The sequence below is a fragment of the Mustela erminea genome, chromosome 3 (genome assembly GCF_009829155.1).
Source record: "Mustela erminea isolate mMusErm1 chromosome 3, mMusErm1.Pri, whole genome shotgun sequence".
NCBI lineage: Eukaryota > Metazoa > Chordata > Mammalia > Carnivora > Mustelidae > Mustela > Mustela erminea.
This window is the reverse complement of record NC_045616.1, coordinates 34,475,059-34,502,596: the sequence shown is the minus strand read 5'-3', so window position 1 is coordinate 34,502,596 and position 27,538 is coordinate 34,475,059. Positions and strand designations below refer to the sequence as shown.

The 27,538-nt window shown below is 33.8% G+C and overlaps 1 protein-coding gene across 7 annotated transcripts in view; it reads left to right on the top strand.

The window, feature by feature from the left end:
- FER (FER tyrosine kinase) overlaps positions 1 to 27,538 on the top strand; it is a 468,361-nt gene that overhangs the window by 62,272 nt on the left and 378,551 nt on the right. For 5 of the 7 annotated variants that reach the window (XM_032335588.1, XM_032335590.1, XM_032335589.1 and 2 more), the window contains 2 exons: positions 9,009 to 9,182; positions 17,446 to 17,545. In XM_032335588.1, the coding sequence (XP_032191479.1) occupies positions 9,009 to 9,182; positions 17,446 to 17,545 (274 nt within the window). Of the gene's footprint in view, positions 1 to 9,008; positions 9,183 to 17,445; positions 17,546 to 20,156; positions 20,419 to 26,558; positions 26,626 to 27,538 lie in introns of those variants that run through there. The other 2 variants (XM_032335596.1, XM_032335592.1) reach the window with 2 other exon arrangements.

Sequence of the window (27,538 nt, the reverse complement as noted above, 5' to 3'; positions counted from 1 at the left end):
TTTTTTTTTTTTAAGATTTTATTTATTTATTTGACAGACAGAGATCACAAGCAGGCAGAGAGGCAGGCAGAGAGAGAGGAGGAAGCAGGCTCCCTGCTGAGCAGAGAGCCCGATGTGGGGCTCGATCCCAGGACTCTGAGATCATGACCTGAGCCGAAGGCAGTGGCTTAACCCACTGAGCCACCCAGGCGCCCCTTGGCCACTTTTATTTTTACTTTCATATCAAGAATGACTCACTAATCCTGGCCTAGAAGGACTTACTCACTTTAGATATTACTCATGCTACAAAATAGGTAGCCTAAAGGAGTAGATAGATTTTCCACAAGGAAAATCTAAACTACTTATTTATTTATCTATTTTTAAAGATTTTATTTATATTTTTGACAGAGAGATCACAAGGAGGCAGAGAGGCAGGCAGCCAAGAGAGGGGAAGCAGGCTCCCTGCTGAGCGGAGAGCCTGATGCAGGGCTCTATCCCAGGACCCTGAAACTATGACCTGAGCCGAAGGCAGAGGCTTAACTCACTGAGCCCTCCAGGCAGCCAGGAAAATCTAATTTAATGATAAAGTACTAAATAGGGATTAATTAAAGATTACTGTATAATTTGTAACCAGTTTATAAAGTACTCTCATTAGTTTAGTTTAATAGTTATTCTTGATATACATGTATTTTGGGTGTATAGGAAAAGTTGAAAATAATCTTTTGATGCAGATGTCTTTAGGATCCCATACTTCTGTATCTTCTACCATCATAGGTAGCACATTAAGAGATAGGCTTATGTGACCTTGGCAGATTATTTAATTTCTCTCTCACCATTTATAAGATGAAGATATTGCCTCAGAGTGTTGATGTGAGGGGTATGTAAGAGAAAGCCTGTGCACATAGAGGAAGCAGATATTAAAGAGAAGGAGCAGAGGGTTATCTAGACAAGCAGGGTTAGACTCAATAGGGGTGACGATAAGGGAGAAAGAATGGAGACCATCAACTCCTCCTCTTGGTTCTGTGTTACACAGTATGTGAGAGAAGAACACATCATTTATTGGAGAGAGCTTTAGAAAAAGAGAGGGTCCTAAGTATATAGGCTGGTTTATAACTTCTGGGAGCAAATGCCGAGTTTCAACTTTTTTCCCCAGAGGTTTATGGGAGGGGGGGGTTTAAAAAATTCGATTGAGCAGTAACTGGAAGGATTGGTTGGATTTGGGGAGAAAAGGGAAGTCTGCTTTTAAAGAAATGTTAAGCTGAAAGAGGCAATCAAGGAGATTTGGGGGATACAGGAAGTAGAGAATAATAAAGCAACTGCCTTAGAACTTGGATGGAAGTGAGAATGGGATGCAACGTGGTGGAGAACAAACAGGCTTATCTCACTGAAGCTGGAGGGGAGTAGGTTAACATCTCCAGAAGCCTTAGGGTAATTTATTGTTTTCTTTAAAACACCCAAATCCTTAGCCCATCATTAACAAAAATCTGCTAGAACTGGGTCAGCAAAGTAATCTTCTGTGGACATGATTTATAAAACTCAAATTGCTTATGAGGATAACAGTATAGAGGGAAGTAGCTAAGTAGTGAAAAATCGCGAGAGCTGGAGGAGACTGCAGGGGTCTTTAACTCAGCAACTAACTTTTGGTAGGAGAAATTGCCAAGGTGATATGATATACTTCAGAAGGGCAAAGATAACTCTGGCCTGTCCCCTTTCTGGATATTGTTCTTCCTTAGAAGAACAAGAATTGTGTCTTTGTAAGCCCAATAGCAAAAGCAAATGAGGGACATTGAATCCAGAAAAGCTGGAAGAAAAAGTAGCAGGAAAGAAAAGGTAACGTAGTTTCCTTCTGGGTCTGATCTGTGTTTAGATATCTAGATTTACTCTTTGTAATAGCAATAGTAATATTTTGGTAGCCATGTGATTTCTGGAAATGGCTATTTTCTGAGACTGGGCGATGAGTGAGCTAATGTGACTCAGTATATATGGTACCAGTCTTTGGAACCCAACTATTGACTTCAATTAATTGATTATTTTGATTTTATTTTATCTTAAAAATATTTATTTAATTTTTTTTTGTTACCTAGTATTTATTGAGTATTTGTTTTGGTTATTGCATTAATGTTTGGTAACTAAGAATTTGTACTACATGAAATAACAAGGGCTTAAAAGTTTCAACCCTTCCATTTTAGAAAGACCAATTAAATAGAGAGGCTGAAATTCCCCCTGCTGTTCTATATGCCACAACATATACTATGCAGGGACGGAGACTAGTGTATTTCTGCTTGATTTATGGGGGAAGAAATTGTAAATGTTGTAAGAAAAAAATAAGATATCCAGGAACTCATCAAATGAATTATAAAATTGACAGGGTTTGTATATTTAATCATCTTATTTTGTGAAAATTATTACACTGTCATTATGAAGTATTTGAATGTTCCTAAGCTATTTGCTTCAAATATAGTACTGATAGTGTAGTTTTCTTTTCATGCTTCTTGTGCTTGGGTTCATTGAGCTTCTTGAATCTGTGGGTTTTTTGGTTTTCGTTGAGTTTTGAAAGTTTTCAGGCATTATTTCTTCAAATACTTTTCCTATCCCTCCTCTGTCTCCTTGGTGTTTTCTAATCACACATATATTAGGTGTCTAAAAGGTGTTCTACAGCTCAGTGATGTTCCATTTATTTATTTCTACATTCTTTTTTTCTCTTAGTTTCATTTTTGATAGTTTATATATGTTTCGTTGAGTTTTGTTAGGGAGTGCAGTTAAGTTACATGGAAAGAGCCTGATCCTTTGGATCTTGATTATAAGATTTGTTAGGTAGAGTCAGAGTAGCATCAACTCTGGGGCTAATGATTCCCCACTAACAGGGCTCTACCTAGTGCCCCATGAATTACGAGTTTTTCTGGGGTGGCTGGTGGAAACAGACGCTATTCCTAATCATATACAAACAGCGGAACTGTTGTTCCCTCTTATCTTTTCAGCCATTTTTTCCCCTCCAGTTCATGTAGCTTCTTCATGGGCACTCTGCTGAATATCAGAATAAGGTCACTGCGAATCTCCAGGTTTCTCACTGTGTCTCCATCCTCCTCTAGTCTGTGCCATGAACTCTAGCTGCCTGTTCTCAGACTCTCAGCTCTGACTTCTCAGCTCTGCGATTCTGCTCACATCCCCTTTGGTTTCTCCTCCTTTTGCTGCAGCCTCTCAAGTCATTAAGTCAGGGAAATTGTAGGACTCATCTTGTTTGTTTTCTTTCTTTCAGTGATCACATCATGTCCTTCATTGCCTGATATTCAGTATCTTGGAAACTGTTATTTCTTATATTTTGTCCATCTTTTTTCTCCTTCAGGTAGAAGCATAAATTTGTTTCTTGTTACACCACCTTGACTGATTTTATTTTAAAATATTTTCCTAATGGCATTTTATTTTTTCTTCTGGTAATGTATAATTAACATTTATGAAATCAGAGTATTTATTTAGAATTCAAGATAATTCAGATCAGGTGAGGCTTTGCATTATTATTAAAAGAAAAGAAAGAAACATACAGACAGTGTGAGGCCCAGAGTTTTTTCTTTGGCCTTTTAGTTTACCACCTATAATGGCTGTGTCACTCCCCTGCTTGAAATTCTCTAATTGGACATTGTAATTAGCATAAAGTCCAACTATTCACTCTGACATTTAAGTTTATGCATGTTTTGAACTTAAACTCCGATTTTCTCTTTGCACGTCCCTTCGGAAAGACTTCCAGGCAGAAAACAGGCAATTTCAGGTCTTTTTCTTCTCTTTGGGATTCCAGTTCTTTGCTGCCTGTGGTGCTGTTACCTAATAACAGTTTCGTATATTATGCTCAGTTTTCTTGTTGTTTTAGTGGGAAGATGAACTTGATTCCAGTTACTATGTCAAGGCTGGAAGAAGTGCCTTACTTTAATTATTCTTTTCTCTCCTCTTTCTAGCATTCTTCCTATCACAAAGGAATCATGGACAATGATTTCTGGTTTCCTTCAGCTCATTGCTGTGTATCTGCTAAGATGAATGGTTAATTTGTAAATTATAAACTACTAATACATATAAATACATTATTGAAACATAATACTAATACATACAAGTACTAATAACTGGTAGGATCTGTACTTCGAATTTCATACCTGTCTACTACTGTAGATTAAGATAACTTCTTATCTTAAAGTTAAGTGGATGCCTCAATGGAATAAAGTTCTTTCTGTGGAAACAGTCAAACATTTAATTTAAAAAATTAACTTAGACTTTATTTCCCCAAAGTAAGCTGAACTATCAAGTTTTTACTTTCTTTATGGAAAAGCTGCTAGTATTTTCTATTATCTTTAACTGGCTATTGTTTTATATTTTCTCACACTATCAAGTAATGATTAACAAAGTAACTCATCTTGTGCTATTATTATTTTACTTTTTTAAAAAAGTTTTAAATTTAAATAATCTCTGTACCCCACATGGGGCTTGAACGCACAACCCTGAAATCCAAGAGTCACATGCTCCGCTGAGCCATCCAGGAAGGAGCCTCTATATTATTTTACTTTAGATATTATTTTGGCTTCTAGTGTGATGAATGTTTCCTGTTATGCATGAGAGCTGTGATTTAATTTCATGGAAGCATCTGTACTAAATTTAGAGTGATACATTCAAGGCCGGTGTTTCATATTTTAGTAGGCTCTATATTTGGAAGTGCTATTGTAGTGTTAGGTCACAGTGTATGTATTTTGAACAGCTTGTGGATGGAATTTGAAATGAAACATGAATCTTTTTGGTTTTGATTAGTATTATTTGTTCTTTGCCTATGATTAATTTTTTCCAAAGTTAAACTTCAGATATTTTCATTTTTTAATAATTCTTATCTGGATCAGTGACTGACTTCTGGTGATATCCCTTTATGGGGAACATTATTAACAGAATTATTATCCTTAAGCTGGATTTCATATAATAAAGCACTTAGAATGTCTGCTAGTGGCCTACAGGATTTTATTAGGCTACAAAGAATAATCTTCCCCCAATTTTTCTGATCAACAGATAATTTATCTATGCACTGACCATTCCTGTGCCATAACCAAAGAGCCATATCTGCAAAATGCTCTGCTAGTTTTATCGCAAATGTTGAAGTACATCTTTACTTTTGTGTTTGTCAAGCAGCTGTTAATATTTTACTCTCTTCTTTATAACAAATATTCTAGCCACCTATCTAATTCAAGTTATATATCACCCACATTTTTTGCCCACTCACACATTCCTTTTAGGCAGGTTTCACATTGCATTATGTCTACTCTTATCCCTCTCTTGTTTTGTCAGTTGAAGATAGTCCTGTTAATTTTCCTTCCCTGTCATAATTGGCATTACTACCACACTATCTAATTCTAGTTTTAAACAATGAAAAGCCTTTTAATGGCATATGGCATATATTTAATTCATGGTTTTATTTTACATTTATGCCTCCCTCCCTCCCTTCCTTTCTTCTTTCAAAGAATATTGAGTAGCTTTTTTTTTTTTAAATTTTATTTATTTATTTGACAGAGAGAGATCACAAGTAGGCAGAGAAGCAGGCAGAGAGAGGGGGAAGCAGGCTCCCTGCTGAGCAGAGAGCCCGACGCGGGGCTCGATCCCAGGGTCCTGAGATCATGACCCGAGCCAAAGGCAGAGGCTTAACCCACTGAGCCACCCAGGCGCCCCTTGAGTAGCTATTGTTTAAGGCATCACAGTAAATACCTAAATTAGTGCAGAAAGAGACACTAAAGCTCCTAATGGAGCTTCCATTCTAGTTGGGGAGACAGAAAAAAACCAACAAGTATGCATATAGTTTAATAGTTGTTTTAAGTGCTGAGAAAGAATAGCAAGGATTAGATCTGCCTGAGATTTTGCTGCTTCCTCAAGGAAGAGAGGGATCTTGCCGTGTGAAGAAGATAAGCCTTCAGGAAGAGTGAATGTTCAGGAAACTGAAGGAAAAACAATGGTTCTGGAATTTATTTAGCTGGGTAGAGAATGGCAAAACTATGAAGTTGAAGGATGGACAGAGGATAGATGATCTGAGACAAATAGGTCTTTGAAAGAAATTTGGATTTTTCTTTAAATGAAAAGGAAAGGCAATGTAGGATTTTATGTTAGAGAATTATATTTTCTTTTTCTACTTTAAGGGCAGTGGGTTGGAGAGGAGCATGAGTAGAAGAATGGACACCAGTTTGGAGGTGTTCTAATAGCTTAAGCCAGGGTTAGTGATAACCTCCAGAATGGTTGGCAGTGGAGATGTAAAGAAGTGAGTGGATTTGTGGTAGACTTTGAAGGGAGAATCAGAAAGACTTGCTGATGGATTGTTGGGGAAGTGTGACCTGAACTTAAGAGGAGCAGAGACCTTTTTAGGAAGAGAATTAGTGGTATTAGTATTTTGGGATTGGGATAAAGCCAGGTTTTTGTTAAAGCTAGAATATAAATGGAAAGTCCTGATAAGAAGTATAAGTAGTTTTCTAATAATAGAGCAGGACTTTTTGAGGGTACGGGATTCTTTGAGAGAGTATCCTGGATCAGATTAGGAAATATTGAGGGCAATATAAGGTTGATAATTAGGGTCATGATACATACCTTGGAAGGCTTGGACTTCCCACAGTGACTACAGTAAACAGGGTTTTTAGGCAGGATGAGATGTGCCCTTCTGGGAGGAGGAAGCCAAGACTGTATTAGTTGTGTCATCTTTAGTGTTAGCTTTCAAGAAGGCTTCTCTCCTAGGCTGCAAAGACTCTAACGCAGAATTTCAAAAATTTGTTGCTACAAAGAACTTAGAGAATATTTATTTTTTGAAGATAGATAATGAAACACTGATCCCTCTCACTTTTTTTCCTTTTTCTTTTCTTTCTTTTTTTTTTTTTTTTTTTTGGTAGCCTTAGCATTCTGTATATGCTATAGAATGTTTTCCCAATATTGTGTTTTTTAGTGGGATATATAAATATATATATATATATAATATAAATATAAAATGAAAAAGACAAAGGTATAAGAGTTATTAGGACACTTAGTTTGTTTTTAATCCATGTTTATATAGTTTTGTTTTTCACTGTTTTCATCTTGGTTAAATTTTATTTTTTAATTAATTAATTAATTATTTAAAGATTTTGTTTATTCATTTGAGAGAGAGCTAAAGAGAACACAAATGGAGTGGAGGGGTACAGAGGGAGGGAGAAGCAGGCTCCCAGCTGATCAGAGAGCCTGACTGTGGGCTGGATCCCAGGATCCCGTGATCATAACTGGAGCCAAAGGCAGACACTAGTGACTGAGCCATCCAGGTGCCCCTAAATTTTATATTTTAATGGTAGAGGTACATCAATTTTAAGTTGCTTTGTGCTATATAGAGTTTATTATTAGTTAGATTTTTGAATTTCAAAGTAAGTATGATGATTCATAAGCCACATTTTATTCCATGTTTATAATAGCATTTCACAACTACAATGGCCCTTGTCCCTAAACAAATGTTAACTTTTAAAAAAGGTTAACTTTTAAAAAAAGGTATGTTGAAGTGTATCAAAAACAGATTATCAAGTTAGACCCTGGCGAGTTCTGACTGTGATTAAGAATTTGCTTCTTTTTGGCTATTATTTTGATTTGGGTGCTTATTCAGATTTTTAAAATTAACATAATGTATTATTTGCCCTGGGGTACAGGTTTCTGAATCATCAGGCTTACACATTTCACAGCACTCACCATAGCACATACCCTCCCCAATGTCCATAACCCAGCCACCCTATCCCTAACCCTCTTCCCCACAGCAACCCTCAGTTTGTTTCCTGAGATTAAGAGTCTCTTATCGTTTGTCTCCCTTTCCATCCCATTTCATTTTTTATTACTAAAAATATAAATAAATATAAATATAAATATATAAATAAATAAATAATAAATGCTGATTTTTTCCTTCCCTATCCCTCATGGTCCCCAGCCCTGCCTCTCAAATCCCTCTTATCAGAGAGATCATATGATAATTGTCTTTCTCTGATTGATTTATTTAGCTCTACATAATACCCTCTGCATCTGCTTATTCAATTTTAATTTAGGATCCTTTTGGAACATTAACAATGAAGAATAATTCTTTTCATTCACAGAGCAAAAGTAATAGCATAGAAAATTATTCCTATCTTCAGTAAATGTCTGACATCATATCTTATTTTTTTTTTTCTTATCTATTTTTTAATCTTTAACATGGATCGTACCTGGCCATGGAAAATCTCGAATTGTTTTTGAATAGAATTTTGAAGGCCTATAGTGAAGGTATTCCTCATTACTTATTTTAGTATCTAGAAACTAGAATATCTAATAACAAATGACTTGTTCTTCTAGCAGTATCCATATGCCCGCTTGTCCCATACCCGATATTACATGTGTCTGCTTTAATGAAATATGTTGTGCTGGAAAAACCTTTGAGAGCTAATGGTATTTACTAAGAAATGAGAATAGATAGAAATACAGGGATTACCAGTGTTTAAGACATAAGCAGCAAAAGAGAAGCAGGTACAAAGATTGAGAAGGGATTTTTAGGAAGAGGAGAAGACAAGTTGGTATGTGGGAATATGAGAAGCCATGCAAACTGAAAAAGAAGAGTTTCAGGAAGAAGTGAGTCAGCAGAATCAGATCAAATGCTAAGAATAAAGGTGATTAAATTTCTGTTGAATTTGACTGTTAGGGAATGGTGACCTTACTGAGGCAGTAGTATGGTGTGGCAGAAGCATATATCATGTGTTGACAAATAGACAAGAAGTGGTAAAATGATGACTGCAAGTGTGGACTCTCAAAGAGTCCAATATCTTTCATAGAATATTACATAGTCTCTGATTACTAAATTTTGAAGTATTTGTACTTGCAGTTGAAGATGTTAAATATGAACCATTCATAGCTATTGCACAATTGCCAGAAACCTGGAATTTTATATTAATGTAATAATTTGTGTAAAACTAAATATCCTGAATACTTACAGCATAGTAAAATGGAAATCTTTAATACAGGTGCTAATTTTATTTCTTTATTTGTTTCAAAAGTCTTGGCTACTTATGATTCAGCAGACGGAACAGCTTAGTAGAATAATGAAGACACATGCAGAGGACCTAAATTCTGGACCCTTACACAGGCTCACCATGATGATCAAAGACAAACAGCAGGTGAAGAAAAGTTTTGTAGGTGTTCATCAGCAGATAGAGGCAGAGATGATCAAGGTTAGTCTTTCTACTCTGGAATTCTTTTGTTAATGTGATTTTCAAATTCACGAAATTATTTTACCTTGTTTGACTTTAAAAATTGTTTGTTCATCATTTTATGATGAGAAATAGGTTTTGGGGTCTCTAATAAGTACTATTTTATTCGTTTTGAATGTAAAACACAATTGATTATAAAATATACTGTTACTTTATGTTCTCTGAAAGAAAAAGAATGCTGCCAATTAAACTATGATGCAGTGCTTTCTTATCACTTAGAATTTGTATTTTTTACTTACTGAAATAGCTCTTCTAGGTTTTATGATTTTTATTTTTACTCTGCATATAATAAAAAAGAAAATCTAGACAAAGTAAGATAGGATAATTTTAAAATTTTCTTCCCGAGTTTGTCCCTTCTGGATAACTTCTTACAGTGTTTTTTTATTATAAAAATTTCGAATGTACAAAAGAAGAGAGAATAGTAAAACAGACTCCTATTGACTGATCCACTCACATAGTCAAGTTTTTTTTTATCTATATTCACATACTTTTTCTAATACACTGGCTCATTTTAAAATTACAGGTATCATTTTGTCCATAAATATTTTAGCATGTATTACTGAAATGAATACTCTTAAAAAAAAACAAAAACAAAAACTTAACCATATTATCATTAACCCACCTAAAAATAACAGTAATTCCTTTGGGTTATTAAATATCCTAACTGTGCTCAAATGATTGTTGTTTAAATGTTTTTTACAGTTAGTTCATTTGAATCATGACCCAAACATGGCTCATACATTGTTTTTGAGTAGCTTTCTTTTAATCTGTAGGTACCTCCCCTGAGGTACCTATTTTAAATATTATTTAAAATAGCATTTTAAAAATGCTATTTATTTGTGGAAGAAACTGGGTACTTCACTAAAGGTTCCAGTGCTGCCAGCCCGATCAACCTATTGAAAAAGTTTCTCTTTAGTCATTCACCAAATAGGTTTAGAAACAATTGATGTTTGCTGCTTAGATCCATTATTTAGTAGGTGTTATAAAATGGCAGTATTTTACTTCTATCATTCCTAATGCGATTGTTAGCTTTAATTTTTCAGTAAAAACTTTTCTTATATCAACTGTTTGGCTACCATGAGCTATAGTTCATAAACAACAAGCAGGATAAATGCTTGCTTTTTGCAGTTAATTAGCCAGTTTGGAGAACAATGAATTAGTTCTTTAGCAAATTCAAAAGTTAAGACTTCCAGTCTTAACTTCCAGTTTCCAGTCTGGCCTATAAGAAATTTGGAAGTTGTGACTCCATCCTAACAAAGAGTTAAAATTTCAGTAAATTGAAAAATCAACATCTCTCCTTGATCCTTAAGAGAAATGAGGTGACAGAGCTAACGGCTCCCCCTAACATTGGAGAGACAGACAAGTGAATACAGAGAATCACAATTTATCAAAGCGAAAACCTCTTTGGGAAGCAGTGCTCTGTACAGGAAAACCTGAACTGTAACTGACAAATTCTGGATGCTCAGTGTGGACAATCTGACAGTTAAAAACTTCAGGAGGAGCCAGTTATTGAGAGGACTTCATGCTGTTGTGACTTTTACTTCCCAGACCTCTACCAGGTTCTCACAATGAATATTGGAGAAAAATCTCATGCTCCAGTGTGGGGAGGGGAAAGGGAACCATTTTGGTACATGCCAAAGCATTCTGTCCTTAATAAAGTCTGCTCTCAGGAGAAACTGTTTACCCTTAAACTGACTAATCTGGGGGAAGGGAAATTCACAACTCCTACTCACTCTGAGTGGGGCGTGAGCTAGTCAGCTGAGTAGCACATGTGAAGTACATAGCCAGAGAGGCACAGACTCAGTAGAAGACCGAGTTATACCCTAACCATAGGGTATAAAATGCTTCCTCTTTTCTGACAGCTTATTATTAGAGGCCTATTTAATCAGTTTCTTTTACCTGGTACATCCTGGTATATGCTGCCTAGCAATCAAGAAAAAGTAACAATGGATAGCAAAAGGCAAAAATACACAACTGGAAGACACAGAACGAGCATCAGACCTAGACACAGTAGAGGTGTTAGAATGATCAGACTAGGAATTTAAAACAACTATGTATAATATGCTGAGGGCTCTAATGGATAAAGTAAAAAGCATGAAAGAACAGATGGGTAATGTAAGCACAAAGATGGAAATTCTAAGACAAAAAAAAGGCATTCTAGCATTCTCTAGCATATTCTCATGCTCTAGAGAGCAAAGATGGTGTAACAGAAATGAAGAATGACTTTGATGAGCTTAATAAGAGATTGGACACAATTAAGCAAAGAATCTCTGAAGCTGAGACTATATCATTTGAAGTCTACACAACTGAAAAGCAGAGAATAAGGACTGAAAAAAAAAATGGAACAGAATAACAAAGAACTGTGGGGTAACTAAAAAAGGTATAGCATATGTATAATGGGAATACCTGAAAGACAGGAAAGAGAGAAAGGAATAGAAAAGATTTTTGAAATGATAATGACTGCAAATTTCCCTAAGTTAATGTCAGACAGCAAAGAGCTGATCCAGGAAGCTCAGAGAACACCAAGCAGAATAAATGGTCAAAAAACTACACATAGGCATATCTATTTCAAACTACAGATAACCAAAGGAAAAAAAAGAAAAGAGGCCTGAATAAAAAAGCACCTTTACCTATAGAAGATCAAATATAGGAATTATATCTGACTTCTCAAAAGTAAGTAGGCAAGAAGGAAATGGAATGAAATATTTAGATGTTGAGAGAAAAAAACCCCACAATCCTAGAATTCTAAACCCTGTAAAATTATCCATCAAAAGTGAAATAAAGCATTTCTTAAACAAACAAAAATTGAAGAAACTTGTAGCCAGTGGATTGAGAAGGAAAATGAAAAAGTTCAGAAACTCAGATATACATAAGGAATGAAAGAGCATTAAGGAAAGAATGTGAAGATAAAATAAAAACTTATTTTTCTCATTCTTGATCTAACATGTAATAGTTTATTGAAAATAATAATAGCAATAATATTCAATTATGTATGGTCATATATCTTGGGTGTGTACATTTGTATACATACGTATATAAGTTTATGTTGCTTATTTATAAGTAAAATGAAAGACATTAATGATATACAGGATAGAAAGGAGGTATTAAGATTATTTTTGTATTGTAAGGTACTCATACTACCTGTGAAGTGCTATAGGGTTCTTTGAAAAGAGTTTTCATTAGTTTTAAACACCTATTGCGAACTCCAAGAAACCTACAAAAAAAAAAAGTTAAAAAAGAAGTATAACTGGGGGTGCCTGTGCTCAGTTGGTTAAGCCTCTGCCTTCGGCTCAGGTCATGATCTCAGGGTCCTGGGATCGAGCCCCACATTGGGCTTTCTGCTCAGCAGGGAACCTGTTTCCCTCTCTCTCTCTGCCTGCTGCTGCTCTGCCTACTTGTGATCTCTCTCTCTGTGTCAAATAAATAAAATCTTTTTAAAAAAGTATAATTGACATACTAGAAATGAGAGAGAATAGAATTGTATAAAACATCAAAACCACAGAAAAAATGGTGGAAGACAAAAATAGGAACAATAATAAGGGTACCAAATAGGAAACTAATAAATATGATTGCCATTAATCCAGGTATTTAAGTAAGTTCTTTGATGGTTAGTGGTCTAAAGGAGCCGATTAAAGGACAGAGACTGTCAAAGTGGATTTAGAAACAAGACCCAAATGTATGTTGTCTACACGAAACCCATTTTAAATATTAAGATGTAGATTGATGATAAGTGGATGGAGAAAGATATTCTATGCTAATCCTAAAAAAAGTATATTAATGTTAGAGCAGTCTTCAAAGCAAGGAAACTTATTGGGGTTAAAAAGGAAGATTACATAATGATAAAGGGGTTAGATCTCCAAGACGTAACAATCCCTAAGATGTATGTGCCCAACAACATAATGTCAAAATACTGATGGAACTGCAAGAACTGATAGAATTGCAAGGAGAAATAGATGAATACTCCGTTACAGTTGGAGACTTCAACACCCCTCATCAGAAATAAACAGATCCAGCAGGCAGAAAATCAGTAAGGACATAGATGAACTTAATAATACCATTAATCAGTTAGATACAGGGAACATCTACAGACTGTTTCATGGAATAACGGCAGAATACACATTCTTCTGAAGCTTACATGGGAGATTGAACAGATGCACTACATTCTTGACTGTAAATCATACCTTAATAAATTTAGAAGAAGAGAAATCATCCAGTGTCTGTTCTGAGACCACAGTGGAATTAAACTAGAAATCAGTAATAGAAAGATAGCTGTATCATAGTGTACTTCTATTTTCAACTTTTTGAGAAACCTCCTTACTGTTTTTTAGAGTAGCTTCACCAATTTGCATTCCAACCAGCAGTGTAAGAAGGTTCCTCTTCTCTGCATCCTTGCCAGCACCTGTCGTTTCCTGTGTTAATTTTAGCAAATTTGATGGTGGAGGTGATATCTCATTATAGTTTTGGTTTGCATTTCCCTGATAATGAGTGATGTTGAGCATCTTTTCATATATCTATTGGCCATCTAGATGTCTTCTTTGGAAAAGATGAAATGAAATACTGAAATACTTCTAAAAGGCACATGGATTAAGAAGAAATCTCAAGAGAAATTAAAACATATTTTGAACTAAATGATGAAAATAAAACTTACCGAAATTTGTAGGTTGCAAAAGCAGTGCTTCAATGGAAATTTATAGTATTGAATATATGCTAGGAAAGAAAAAAGATCTAAAATCAATCCTCTAAACTTCTACTTTAGGGCATTGAAAAAAATAGAAAGAGCAAATTGAATCCAAAATAAGCAGAAGAAAAGGCATAATACAAATTAGGGTGGAAATCAGTGAAAGTGAAAACATAAAGTCAATAGAAAAGTCAACAAAACAAAAAGCTGATTTCTTGAAAAGATCAATAATATCAGTAAGTTTGTAGCCAGGTTAAGTGATTAAAAACAACATGGGCACAAATTACTAATAATAGGATTGAAAGAGGGGACATCAGTAGTTCATATTAAAAGGGTAATTAAGGAATACTGTATACAACTCTATGCCCACAAGTTTGGTTACATACAAGAAATTTGGCAGTTCTCTGGAAGACACAGTCTGCTAAAAGCTCACACAAGAAGAAATAGCTGATCTGGATAGGTATATATCTATTGAAGTTATTGAATCAATAATTAATAACCTTTCAAAACCAAAAGCACCATGCTCAGATAGTGAATTCTTTCAAATATTTAAGGAAATAATCATACCAATTCTCTATGAATTCTTTCAGAAAAAGAAACTGAGGGATACTCCTAACTAATCCAAGAGATCACCATTACCAAACCAGACAAAGACATTAGAGGATAAAACTACAGACCAGTATCTCTCATGAACATAGATGCAAAAATCCTTAACAAACTATTAGAAAATTAAATCCAACAATGTATAAAAATAATTGTGTATCATGATCAGTGAGATTTATTTCAGGTATGCAAGGCTGGTACAACATTTGAAAATCGGTTAATGAAGTCTATCACATGAACACATTAGAAAAAGAAAAATCACATGAGCATGCAAATAAATGTAGAAAAATCATTTGACAAAAATTACAAAACCAGTACACATTCATGATAAAAACTCTCAGTAAACTAGGAAAAGAGGAAACCTTCCTCAACTTGATAAAGAATATCTACAGAAAACCTACAGCTAACATCATAAGTAATGATAAGAAACTTGAAACTTTCTCAATAAGATCAGAAGCAAGTCAAAGATGTTTTCTCTTACTGTTGCTTGTTAACATCATACTGGAAGTCTTAGTTAATGCAGTAAGTCAAGAAAAGAAATGTATATAGACTGGGAGCAATGAAGTAAAGCTGTCTTTATTCACAGATGATATGACTGTCTGAAGAAAATCCAAGTGAATCAACAAAAAAACTTGTAATTTATAAGTGATTATAACAAGGTTACATATGAAATGTTACTTTACAAAAGTCAGTCACTTTCTCTTGTACATCAACAATAAACAAGTGGAATATGCAATTAAAAACACAATATCATTTTCATTAGCTTCTCCAAGAATGAAATACTTATATACATATGTGCAACATATATACAAGATCTATAGGAGGAGAACAACTGAATTCCAAGGAGAGAAATTATAGAAGAAATAATTGGAGACGTATTCCATGTTGGTAGATGAGAAGACTCAATATTGTCAAGATGTCAGTTTATATCAACAAGATCTCAGCCTGCTCTTTAGATTTAACACAATCCCAATATTGACAAACTGATTCTAAAGTTTATATGAGAGGCAAAAGACCCAGACTTGTCAACAGAGTATTGAATATGTAATATTATTTAGTACTCAGAGAAATTAGCTATCAAGCCATGAAAAGACCTGGAGGAAATTTACATGCATATTACTAAGTGAAAGAAGCCAATCTGAAAAGGGTACATACTACATGATTCTAACTATATGATATTCTGGAAAAGGCAAACTATAGAGACAATAAAAAGATCAGTGGTTTCCAGGAGTTAAGGGGGAGAGAGGAATGAATAGGTGCAGCCCAGAGGATTTTATGACAGTTAAATTACTTTATATGATACTATAATTATAGATATATGTTGTTATATATTTATTAAAATCCATAGAATATACACCAGGCATGAAACCTAATTTGAATTTTGAATTTTGGATGATAATGATGTGTCATTGTAGGGTCATCTGTTGTAAAAAATGTACCACTCTAGTAGGGGATGACTGTGCATCGGTACATACAGAAGGTATATGGAAAATTTCTGTTATTTTCTGTTCAATTTTATTGTGAAACTAAATCTGCTCTAAAAAATAAAGTCCAGTATACAAAGTTAATTATTGAGTTTTCTTTTATTTTGAAGATTTATTTATTTGAGAGAGAAAGAGAGAGAATGAGCAGAGGGAGGGTAAAGGGAGAGAGAGCGAATCCTCAAGCAGACTCTGCAGAATGTGGAGCCTGACACAGGGCTTGCTCCTAGGACCCTGGGCTCATGACCTGAGCTGAAACCAGGAGTCGGCTGCCCAACCAACTGAGCCAGCCAGGTGCCCCTTGAGTTTTCCTTTTCTTTTCTTCTTTTCTTTTCTTTTTTAAAGATTTTATTTATTTATTTGACGGAGAGACATCACAAGTAAGCAGAGAAGCAGGCAGAGAGAGAGGGGGAAGCAGGCTCCCCACTGAGCACGGAGCCCGATGCAGGGCTCAATCCCAGGACCGCGAGATGAGGTCCTGAGCCGAAGGCAGAGGCTTAACCCACTGAGCCACCTAGGCGCCCCGAGCTTTCCTTTTCTTAAAAGAATGGTTCAGACTCATTTATATCTGTATCATAGCTATCAATATTTTTGTGTGTGTGTTTTTTTTTTTTTTTGTATATTGTTGTCCTCTGTTCCATCCAGAGCAATGGTGATGCAGAGTTCGTTAAAAGTGGACTCTGGAGGGGGTGCCTGGGTAGCTCAGTGGGTTGAGCCGCTGCCTTCGGCTCGGGTCACGATCTCAGTGTCCTGGGATCGAGTCTCGTGTTGGGCTCTGTGCTCGGCGGTGAGTCAGCTTCCTCCTCTCTCTCTCTCTGCCTGCCTGTCTGCCTGCTTGTGATCTCTCGCTGTCAAATAAATAAATAAATAAATAAATCTTTAAAAAAAAAAAAAAAGTGGACTCTGGAATATTCTTCCAAGTTGCTAATGCCCTTTTTGTAAGTTTTTGATGTTGCTGATATCTTAGTTTTCTCAAAGGTATATTAGAAGTTTTTCAAATGCCATCTAAGACCCTTATTTTTTCCTTAAATGCTGTGTAAGTGGGTTTTTGACTATAGAATCAAGGACTTTCATTTGCTTAGTTTTTCCAAAGAAATAAAAAATACTCATATTAGAAGTGGTAAATTAGAACAAGTCCAAGTTACTCTGTATAATTAATATAAATATTTAAATTAGCTTTTTTATTAGAGAAAATATTTCTATATACAGCATCTTAATCTATTGGTCTTTAAAGTTAATATGATGACAGCAGTATTTATTGACTTGCTTTTCTAAGAAATGTTATTCTTTTTTCATATGCTGTTGAATTTATTATTGATTTCTAAACCAATTTTTAATATATTATCTATAATATATATTAAGGAGCAACTCTGTTCTGTAAGCAATAAAATACATATTAGTTAGTACTCTTGGATTTAAGTTTTTGACCATAAAATTTATTCTTTATTATTCTTTTTGACAGGTTACAAAGACAGAATTAGAGAAATTAAAATCCAGCTATAGACAGTTAATAAAAGAAATGAATTCTGCCAAAGAGAAATACAAAGAAGCTTTAGCTAAAGGTATGGAAAAGTTATGAAAAATTATTTATTTTAATGATTTTTATTCTTATCATTTGAGGATTGTCTTAATGAGTAGCAGATTGATTCCGCTTAGGCCATTCACATTTTAAAAATATGAAAATATGCCAAAATAGACTAATTGTCAAACTATTTAACAAGTCTTTTTATTTTTTGTTTTTATAAATGACATATTTTTGAGTAGTTCATGCAAAATGAAATTATATAGCACTTGTAGTAGAATGCAAAGAATGTTTAAAATTTTTTCTCCAGCATCAGATTTACTTATTTAATTACTGAATACTGAATAAGAAAAATAAGGTCATATTTGTTTAGATACCTCTTTTAGTCCTCTTTTTACCTGTAGTATTTAAAAGCCATTAAAAGACAAGATTATTTTATGGCATTATTTTGCTTTCAATTTAATTTTATGTACCTATATTGTTCTAACATTTTCATAAGAACCTTTTGAAATAAATAGAAAGAGAAACATTATTTTTATTTTAAATAAGAGTTTATCGTCTTTAAATGTGAGTAAACAGTCTTCATATTTAAATTTTTTTAAATTATAAAAGTTGGAGGGTTTTTTTTTTTTTTTTAAATTCTTCCTGTCTAAATATAAGCTTTATTAGCAGCTCTGTCTTCTTTTTCTCAACATATTTTCTCTTGGTCTTTTACTTGTGTATATATTCTTGTTTTGCTGAGGTAAATCAAATAAATAGCTCTACATTTGAATATATCTTGCACGATGAAAATACCATGTTTTTGTTGTTAATCCCAATAGACTAGATGAGATACTGATGTAGATGGATTTCTCCCTCCTTCCGTTTCTTACTTCTTTCCTTTGTCTTCACTCTCTTTCTCCTTTGGCTGCTCTCTGGTTGCTTTCTCCTCTTCCTTCTCTCTGTCCTTCCCCATTCTCTTGCTTACTCTTTGCTCCCCATTTTCCTACCAACACAACATTTACTTTGTTTCTGTCTGTTCCTGTCCCCACCCCTCACACATTTACCTCATGTTTCTGATTTTTTGCAGACTTTCGGCTACCTTTTTAGGGAAGATGAAGCTCTGTTTAAAGTTTTCTAATTTCTGCTTACTTACTTGTCATGTACCTCAATCAGTATTTTGAGATCATGATCTCCTTATAAATATAAGCATATCTTTTAAAAAACATTTGTAATTCAATTATCTTAAACTATTTAAAAACTTAAGTTATTTTAAAAAATCATTTAAAAAATGGCATTGTATAAAGATCATATACATACTTTGGAGTCAGATAGTATTAGATATAAATTCCAACACTGTGATTACTTCATAGATTTTCAAATTTCATATATTTAATTATTATTCTTTTATTATTTTAAAAGATCTCTAGATAGTCAAGAAATATTTACTGAACATTTGCTGTCTATAAGTTATTGAAATTCAAACAGTATTTCCTAGACATTCAAGGAGCTTACCCATTTCTAGTTGATATTCTAATTTCTGAACAAGTCTTATCCTCTTTCAAAATTCAGTTTATGTGCAAGGGATCCCTTGCTAAATCAAGAGTAGTTTAGAAGTAGTTTTGTACGTTAAGCATTACTACTCAATCTGTCAAAATAGTTAATTTTATAAGGTCTGTTACTTAATGCATGGCTAGCATTCTCAAATTAGTGCTCTATATTAAAAATATCTATATTTAAATTCACTCAGAGCAAGTGATGAATTAATCCAACTGTATTATAATTCAGCTGTGCTAAGTATTTCACACTAGGTTTGTATCTGTTGGAGAATGATTATTTAAAAAAAAGATATAATTACTCCCTAGTCTTTGATATTCAGTTTTGTTTTTTAAAGATTTTATTTGACAGACAGAAATCACAAGTAGGCAAAAAGACAGGCAGAGAGAGAGGAGGAAGCAGGCTCCCCACTGAGTAGAGGCTCAATCCCAGGACCCTGGGGTCATGACCCGAGCTGAAGGCAGAGGCTTAACCCACTGAGCCATCCAGGCACCCCTGATATTCATTTTTTTAATGATTAGTTTATTTTGGTTGAAAAAATGAAATTTAATTCTGATGTCATAATAAAATTTTTAAATAGTTCTTCTGTGTAGGGCTTATATTTTCAATGATTTTTCACAGATAATAGTTATTCTTTATTTTTTTAATTAATTTTAATTTAGATAAAATACCATTTAGTGTATTAATAGTAGGAAGGCAACAAGATTTGAAGATTATAGTTTTAATTGGTCCCAAGAATTGTTATTATTTGGCTGAATGTCATGAAATTAAAATATGTGAATTTATTTACATTTCTCCTTCTAAAGGTAATAGTGATAATATTTTCTAATTTTCAAAAATTTGATTGTTGTCATTAAATCAGTGTATAACCTATAGAATATATATATAACCTGTAGAATATATATAACCTATAGAATACATATTTTTAGAATAAGTTCTTCTATGATTGTGTTTGATACATGACTTGCAAATTTATCTTTTTATAATCAGAACTATCTTTATGCTCATGTTTATGTGAAAAAGTATAGAATTTTATTTTTGAACACTCTGTTTCTGTTATCAAGCTACTTTTATGTTTAACATGGAAATTTTCTTCTGTGAAGTTATTTTCTCTTTACATGGATGGCAAAATTTCCAACATTTGCAGACTTTATGTCAGAACCTTAGTTCATTTGTATAGGCCAGACCAGGGCAGTTCTGGAATGGTCTGTAGGAACTGCTGGGCAACAACAATGAATACCCTGGTTGTGGTTCTAGCCACCAAAGATATTAGGAGGTCTTAAGGCCCCAGTCTGACATATCGCTTCCAGTTAGAGAAGATGAGGCTTTAGGGAAGACAAGGCTTTGGGGGAAACAAGGCCTGAAATAATTCCTATAGTAAGGCTTAAATTCTGGATTTGAGAATGAATTCACAGTTAAATGTTCAGTTACTGCAACTGGAGGTTTAGCACTTACAGTTGATGAGAAGGAAGGCAGGGTTAATGCTTAAATTCCAAATTCCTGACCCCTGCTGTGTGGCTTACACAAAGGAACATTAGTTTATATTGTCTAATATAAAATATAACACTCATTTGCCACATAAATGTAGCACTTTAATTAATTTCTTTGTAATATACCTTAAGTATTAAACTTTTTTTGCTCTGTGCTGTGCTGAGAAAGTAAATATTTGTCTTAAATTGACTTGGACTAATTTGAGCATTAGTCTGTTGATTATTATTTATAACATGTAAACTGAGAACAACCAAAATAATTTTAGTCTACTGAGCTGAAGTCAGTTATTCAGAATGTTTCTTGATGGCGGCACAGAATAATGAGTTCTTGAATACAAAATATACAGGTTTTACTTTTCTATTGCAGATTAAGTTCTGAGTACTTTAAGTTGAGCAACCGTTTATGTTTAGCCATGCACAGTTCTGTGAATCTACAAAGCTAAGGTTTTGGCATAATGCCTGTAAATGTTGGCAAAATTTTCTGTCACATTTATCCATATAAAAGATAAATGAGGGGCACCTGGGTGGCTCAGTTAAGTGCCTGCCTTTGGCTCAGGTCATGATCCCAGGGTCCTGGGATCAAGCCCCATATTGTCTCCCTGCTCAGAGGAGAACCTGCTTCTTTCTCCCTCTCCCACTCCCGCTTGTCCTGCTTGTGTTCCCTCTCTCTCTGTCGAATAAATAAACAAAATATTTTTAAAAATTTTAAAAGATTAAAAGTAAAAAGTAAATGACCTCACAAAAGAACTCCTATAGGATCATATTATCTATGAGTAAAGAAAGTTTAACTTTCTCTTTCCTATCTTGATAGCTTTTTCTTTTTCCTGCCTGATTGCCCTAACTAGAGCCTCCAGTATAATGTTGAATAGAGGTAGAGAGCAAAGCTATTGGTCTTTTTCCTTGAACTTAGGGGAAAAGTCAAAATTAAATATTAAATTAGCTATAGTTTCAAAGTTTTTATCAGGTTGAAGTTTTTTTCTATTCCTGCTTCAGAGTAGATGCTGGATTTTGTCAAATGCTTTCTTAGTATCTATAGAGATAAATATTTCTTTTTCTTTTTGTTTGGTAGGAATTGCTTTGATTGATTTTCATATTTCAAATATTACACCTGATCTCACATTCTTAGGATAAAGTCCTTGGTATGATGCACTATCATTTTTTAAATATTGATGAATATGGTTGGCTAAGTTTTTTTTTCATAATTTTTATCTATATCTTTGTTTCTTGTATTTTTGTCTCATTTTATTATAAAGCTAATGCTATTCTGTGAATGGTTACTTCTTATTCAACTTTTTAGAAAGATTTGTATTCAGTTGGGTTCAATTGGAAGTATTTCTTAAATATTGGTAGAATTCACTTGTGAAGCCATCTGGGTCTGCTTGTTTTTGTTTTTTACTTTTTGGCAAAGATTTTTAAACTACCAATTTTTTTGGATTAATGTAGACTCTTTAGTTTATCTGTTTCTTTTTGAGTTTTAATAGGTCGTATTGTCAAAGAAATGTCCATTTCACTTAAGTTGTTGGATTTATTGCTATCAAATTGTTCATCTTTCCTTATTGACCTTTTTAATTTGTAGAATCTGTGGTGACTTCTTTCCCATTCTTGACACTGATATTTTATGTTTCCCATTCTTGATACTGGTATTTTATGTCTTGATACTGGTGTTTTATGATACTGGTATTCCTAAACATTCTGGCTAGAGGTTTATCAATTTTATTTTCTCAAAGATCAGCTTTTGGCTTTATTGGTTTTTTTTCCCCCTGTTTTTCTGCTTTCTGTTTAATTGACTCATGCTCTAATATTTATTTACTTTCTTTCCTTCTGCTTGTTTTAGGCTTAGTTTGCACCATTTAAAAAATTTTTAAATGGGGCGCCTGGGTGGCTCAGTGGGTTAAAGCCTCTGCCTTTGGCTCAGGTCATGATCCCAGGGTCCTGGGATGGAGCCCTGTTGGGCTCTCTGCTCAGCAGGGAGCCTGCTTCTTCCTCTCTCTGCCTGCTTCTCTGCCTGCTTGTGATCTCTGTCTGTCAAAAAAAAAAAAACAAAAAACTTAAAAAAAACTTTCCTTTAAAGTTCTTAATGTAGAAGTTAAGATCATTGATTTGAGAGCTGTCTTTTTCTACAGGCATTTTGTGCTATAATTTCCCTAAGTACTGTTTAAGCAACATTCCAGAAATTTTCATACACCATTTTCATTTCATTTGATTAAAAATACTTTCTAATTTCCCTTTTCTTTTTTTTCTTTGCTCGATAGGTTATTTAAAAGTGTTTGGATTAGTTTTCTAAACATTTGGCATTTTTCTAGAGATGTTTAAATATTTTATTTTTAATTTAATTCCATTTTGATCTGAGGATTTTTTTTATGACTTCATTTTTTTAAATTTGTGTATATATGTTATCTGGCCCACAGTATGGTCTGTTTTGATAAATGCTTCATAACTACTTGATAAGAATGTGTATTCTGCTGCTGTTGGTTAGAGTGGTCTATACTGTCAGCTTGTCCAGTAGGCTAATTGTATTTTTTGATATTTTTATGTTCTTACTGATTTTCTATCTACTTGTTATATTAATGATTGAGAGAGGGCAAATGAAATCTCCCACTGTAATTGTGAATTAGTCTATTTCTTGTTGTAGTTGTCAATTTTTTGCTTTATGTGGTTTGAAAATTTGTTACTAGGTAAATAAGCAGTTATGATTATTATATCCCTTGATGAATTGACCCCTTTATCATTATGAAATGATCTTTATTATCCCTGGTAGTATTCTTTGCTGTGTTATCTATTCTACCTGATATTAGTATAGCCATGATTATACATTACTTTGATTAGTGTTTACGTGTTATATCTTTTTTTCATTCTTTAATCTGTTTCAGTCTTTATTTTTGAGTTACATGCTTTATAAGCACCGTGTAGTAAGGTTGTGCTTTTTTGTCTTGTTAATCTCTACATTTTAATGGGGATGATGAGACTATATTTAATACGACTTTTGGTAATTTTAGGTTTAAATCTGTCATCTTGCAGTTTGTTTTCTCTTTGTTCCACTTATTCTTTAGTCTCCTTTTCATTTTATCTGCCTTCTTTTGGATGAATTGAAATATTTTCTTAAGGTACCATTTTATCCCTTTTGTTGTCTTATTACCTATAACTTTTTATTTTGTTATGTTATCTTTAACAGTATATCTTCAGGTGTTATAATGTTTTGTTTTTAACATGGGACTCTTACAATGGTATAGCCTTCTGGTCTATTTGCTGTTGTTGTAATATATATTACTTTTGCATATGTCGTAAAGTCCACCCTACCTTGTTAATATTTTTGTATTTATTTGGTCAGTTTTTAAAAAAATTACAACAGAACAGCTCATATATTTATCTATGTAGCTATCTTTTCTAGCATTCTGTATTCCCTCTGGTATCATGTTACTTATGTCTGAAAGACTTATTTTAATGCTTCTTGTAATGTAAATCTATAGTAATAAATTCTTTCAGTTTTTGCATGCTTGATAAAGTTTCATTTCACCTTTGTTTTTGAAATATATCTTTGTTGGGTATAGAAATCTATTTTGGCATTTTATTTCCTTTTCAGATCTTTAAGCAATTTGTTCATGATGTATATTGCTGTAGTTTTTTTTTTTTCTCTCTTTGTGGTTTTTGAGCCACTTGTATCTGAGAATTTATAGTTTTCATCAAATTTGGAAAACTTTTATCCACTGTTTCTTCATGTATATTTTCTGTCTCCCCATCTCTGTTCTCTAACTCTGTTAGAGACTCCTGTTACACATATACTAGGTTGCCTGTAGTTGTTTAAAGCCTATTGATACTCTTCATTTTTTTTCCCTGTCTTTTTTCCCTCTTTCTTTCTTTCTTTCTTTCTTTTTCTCTCTCTCTCTAACATTTATTTATTTTAAAAGAAGAGAGAGAGAAGGAGTGCGAATGCAGAGTTTAGGGGGAGGGGCAACGGAAAACCAGGTGGAGGGGTGGGGAGTGGAAATAGAATCTCAAACAGACTCCCTGCACAGCGCAGAGCCAGAGGCAGAGCTCCATCCCAGGACCCTGAGATCATGATGTGAGTCAAAATCAAGAGTCAGACTTTAAACCAATGGAGCCACCCACGCATCCCTCTTTCTGTTTCATTTTGATTAGTTTCTATGGCTATGTTTATAAATTTACTAATCTTCCTTTCTACAATGCCTAATCTGCCTTTAATCCCATGCAACATAGTTTTCATTTCAGGCATTGTGTATTATGCCTGAATAATTATGATTTGGGTTTTTTTCTTAAAAGGTATCTACTTAACATTTTAACGTAAGTTTACAATCTTAGTGGATTTCATCATTTTTCTTCATTTTTTCTAAGAGTTGTATGAGTTTATTCATTACCAGATTTTTTTATTTCACTATAATCTTCCACTTGTTCGTGTTATAAAAAATACACATAGCCTTTACTTGTATACCTACATGCAGTCCCTTTGTTCATATGGCACGTAGCATTTTTTTCCATAGTTAAAAATATTTTTAAGGATAAATGTATGGTAATTTTATAAAAGGTAAGCAATACCATATTGAACCTTATGGTATTGAATTAAGTGAATTTAAATACAGTTTTCCTTTGCAGTTTTATAGTTTACTTGAAGATGTACTGAACTAACAGAAAAGATGTTCAAAATAACTCTTATGGTTATGTATTCTTATATAGCCTATTTAATTGATTCTGTGTGGCTAGCATTATGCTAGGGTTTTATATTTACCAAGCCTCAAAATACCCACAATAACATTTGTGGGGGTTTCTCATACATGAGTGGAAGTCTGAATGCTTTTGCTTTTTCATACATCGTATTCAGAAAAAAGAAGATAGGATGAGCTATTCCACATTACACATGCCCATAACAGTCAGTCTAGCAAAATTTAAAAGGAGCTCTCTTCGCCCACTTTTATAACAAGAGTAGGGAAACAAACTCTCCTTCAAATTTTCTTTCTTTATGGGAAACAAAACAGAGTGCTAAGAGATTTGTAAACTCCCTGATTATTTACAGCCCTCACTTATCCTATGCAGACAGAATAAGAGGATACCTACTGCTAGAACTGTGGGGAGCTAGCTACAAGTCTCATTCAAAAGTAAATTTTTCTGTAATTGGGAAGTAGATTTTCTTAAATTGCTTCTTCATGCATTATGAATAGTTCTGTGGTATTTTATAGCCAATTAAAATTGATTAGATCCATTGAGTTGTCTCTTTAGAGTACTTTAATTATGAAAACCAGTTTGAAATGAGTCCAGATTTGAGACAGATGGTTAAATTTATGTTTAAATAAATCCAAATTTTAAAAAAATGAGTAAAACTTTTTAAAGCCTCTTTAGTTGATTTTCTCATTTTTAGTCCAACAAGAATGGCAGCTGGCCTTCCTGTTCAATAATCTCTAAATCTTGGAGACTTCCAAAAATTAGAATCTTATATGCATGATATATGGAGGTCCTCTAGACAAATATTCTGAAATTCATATTTATTTCTCAGTTCAACCTAAGGAAAGAAATCCATTTTGGATACAGAACTTGCTAAAGACCAAAGCTCAGTTCAAGCTGTGTTTGTTGATCATCACTTCTATTGATGTGGCTTGAAAGTGAGAGAGGTTCTCTTTTTTTTTTTTGGACCTACTTATTAATATATGATATATCAGCAGCTAACTTATGGCATGAATGCTTTTCACTGCATGGAGCTTAATACAATAGGAAGTTTACAAGGTCATAAAGACTAATGACATTCTTCATTGTTAATCTAATTTGCATTGGGTTAAAGTTGCAGAAATTGAAGTGACAGTTATAATATTCTCATTAGATGCTGAAATATTACGTGGAATGTGATATGCTACATGATTCATTTATTTTCTGCAGATAACTTCCTAAAATTAAAATTAAAGCACAATAATTTGATTTGTTCCTATTTTTCATAGTTTTATTGAATAAACAAAGCTAAGTTTCACATACAAAGAGATTAAGAAAAATGATATCCTTTGGCTGATTTTCCTCTATATTTTATAGGTGAGCTCCTTAACAATATTAGTTTTGGACTTGATTACTAGAAAGATGATATAAACAGATGCAGAAGGTAAAATTGTAACCTTTCTATAACTTTTAACTTTGTAAAAATTTTTATTTAAGCTTAAATTTATTTTTTAATAGTAAGAACTATATCAATTTATATATTTTCTTTCAATGTGCCAGGCACTGTTATTTGCACTAGGAATATCGTAGATAACAAACCATACAAAAATTCCTTCCTCTCTGAGGCTTACATTTTAGAGAAGATAGCTAATTAATACACATAAGTGAAATGTATAATTTTTTAGATGGTGATGAGTACCATGGAGAAAAATGAAGCATGGTTGGTGGATAGTTGTTGGGAGGATGATCAGGTCGGTCTTCATGGAGAAAGAGACATAATAAGTGAAGAGTGAAGGAAGTGAGGAAGGGAAGAGTAGTACAGGTGGAGGGAATTGTCCAAAGGAAACTCATTGAGATGGGATCATGTCTGGCTTATTTGAGCAGTGGTACAAATACTTGTGTGGCTTAACTGGGGGACTGATAAAGACAGAGATATGGGATGAAATCAGAGAGGGAGAGTGATGGTGAGAAGCAAGTGAGGCCCAGATTTTGTAGGATTTTGGTCATTCTTTGAAAACACTTCGGCTTTTACTCTGTCATAAAATGGGAAGCCATGGTGGGTTTTGAGCAGAAGAGTAATATGAACTAATTTACATTTTAATAGGATGATTCTGGCAGCCTTGTTGAGACTAGGAGGGGTGTAGGGAGGATGGAAGTAAGGAGATTACTTCCAGGCTATTGACCTAATCCAGTCAAAGGCTCATGCTTGCCTGCACCTGGGGTGGTAGTAACAGAGGTGGTGAGAAGTGGTCAGTTTCTGGATATACAGTCGATTCTTGTTATTTACAATAGTTATGTTCTGTGAAATTACTCTGAACACTGACTTAGTGTTAGCTGAGTACTGAATCATTGCTCCT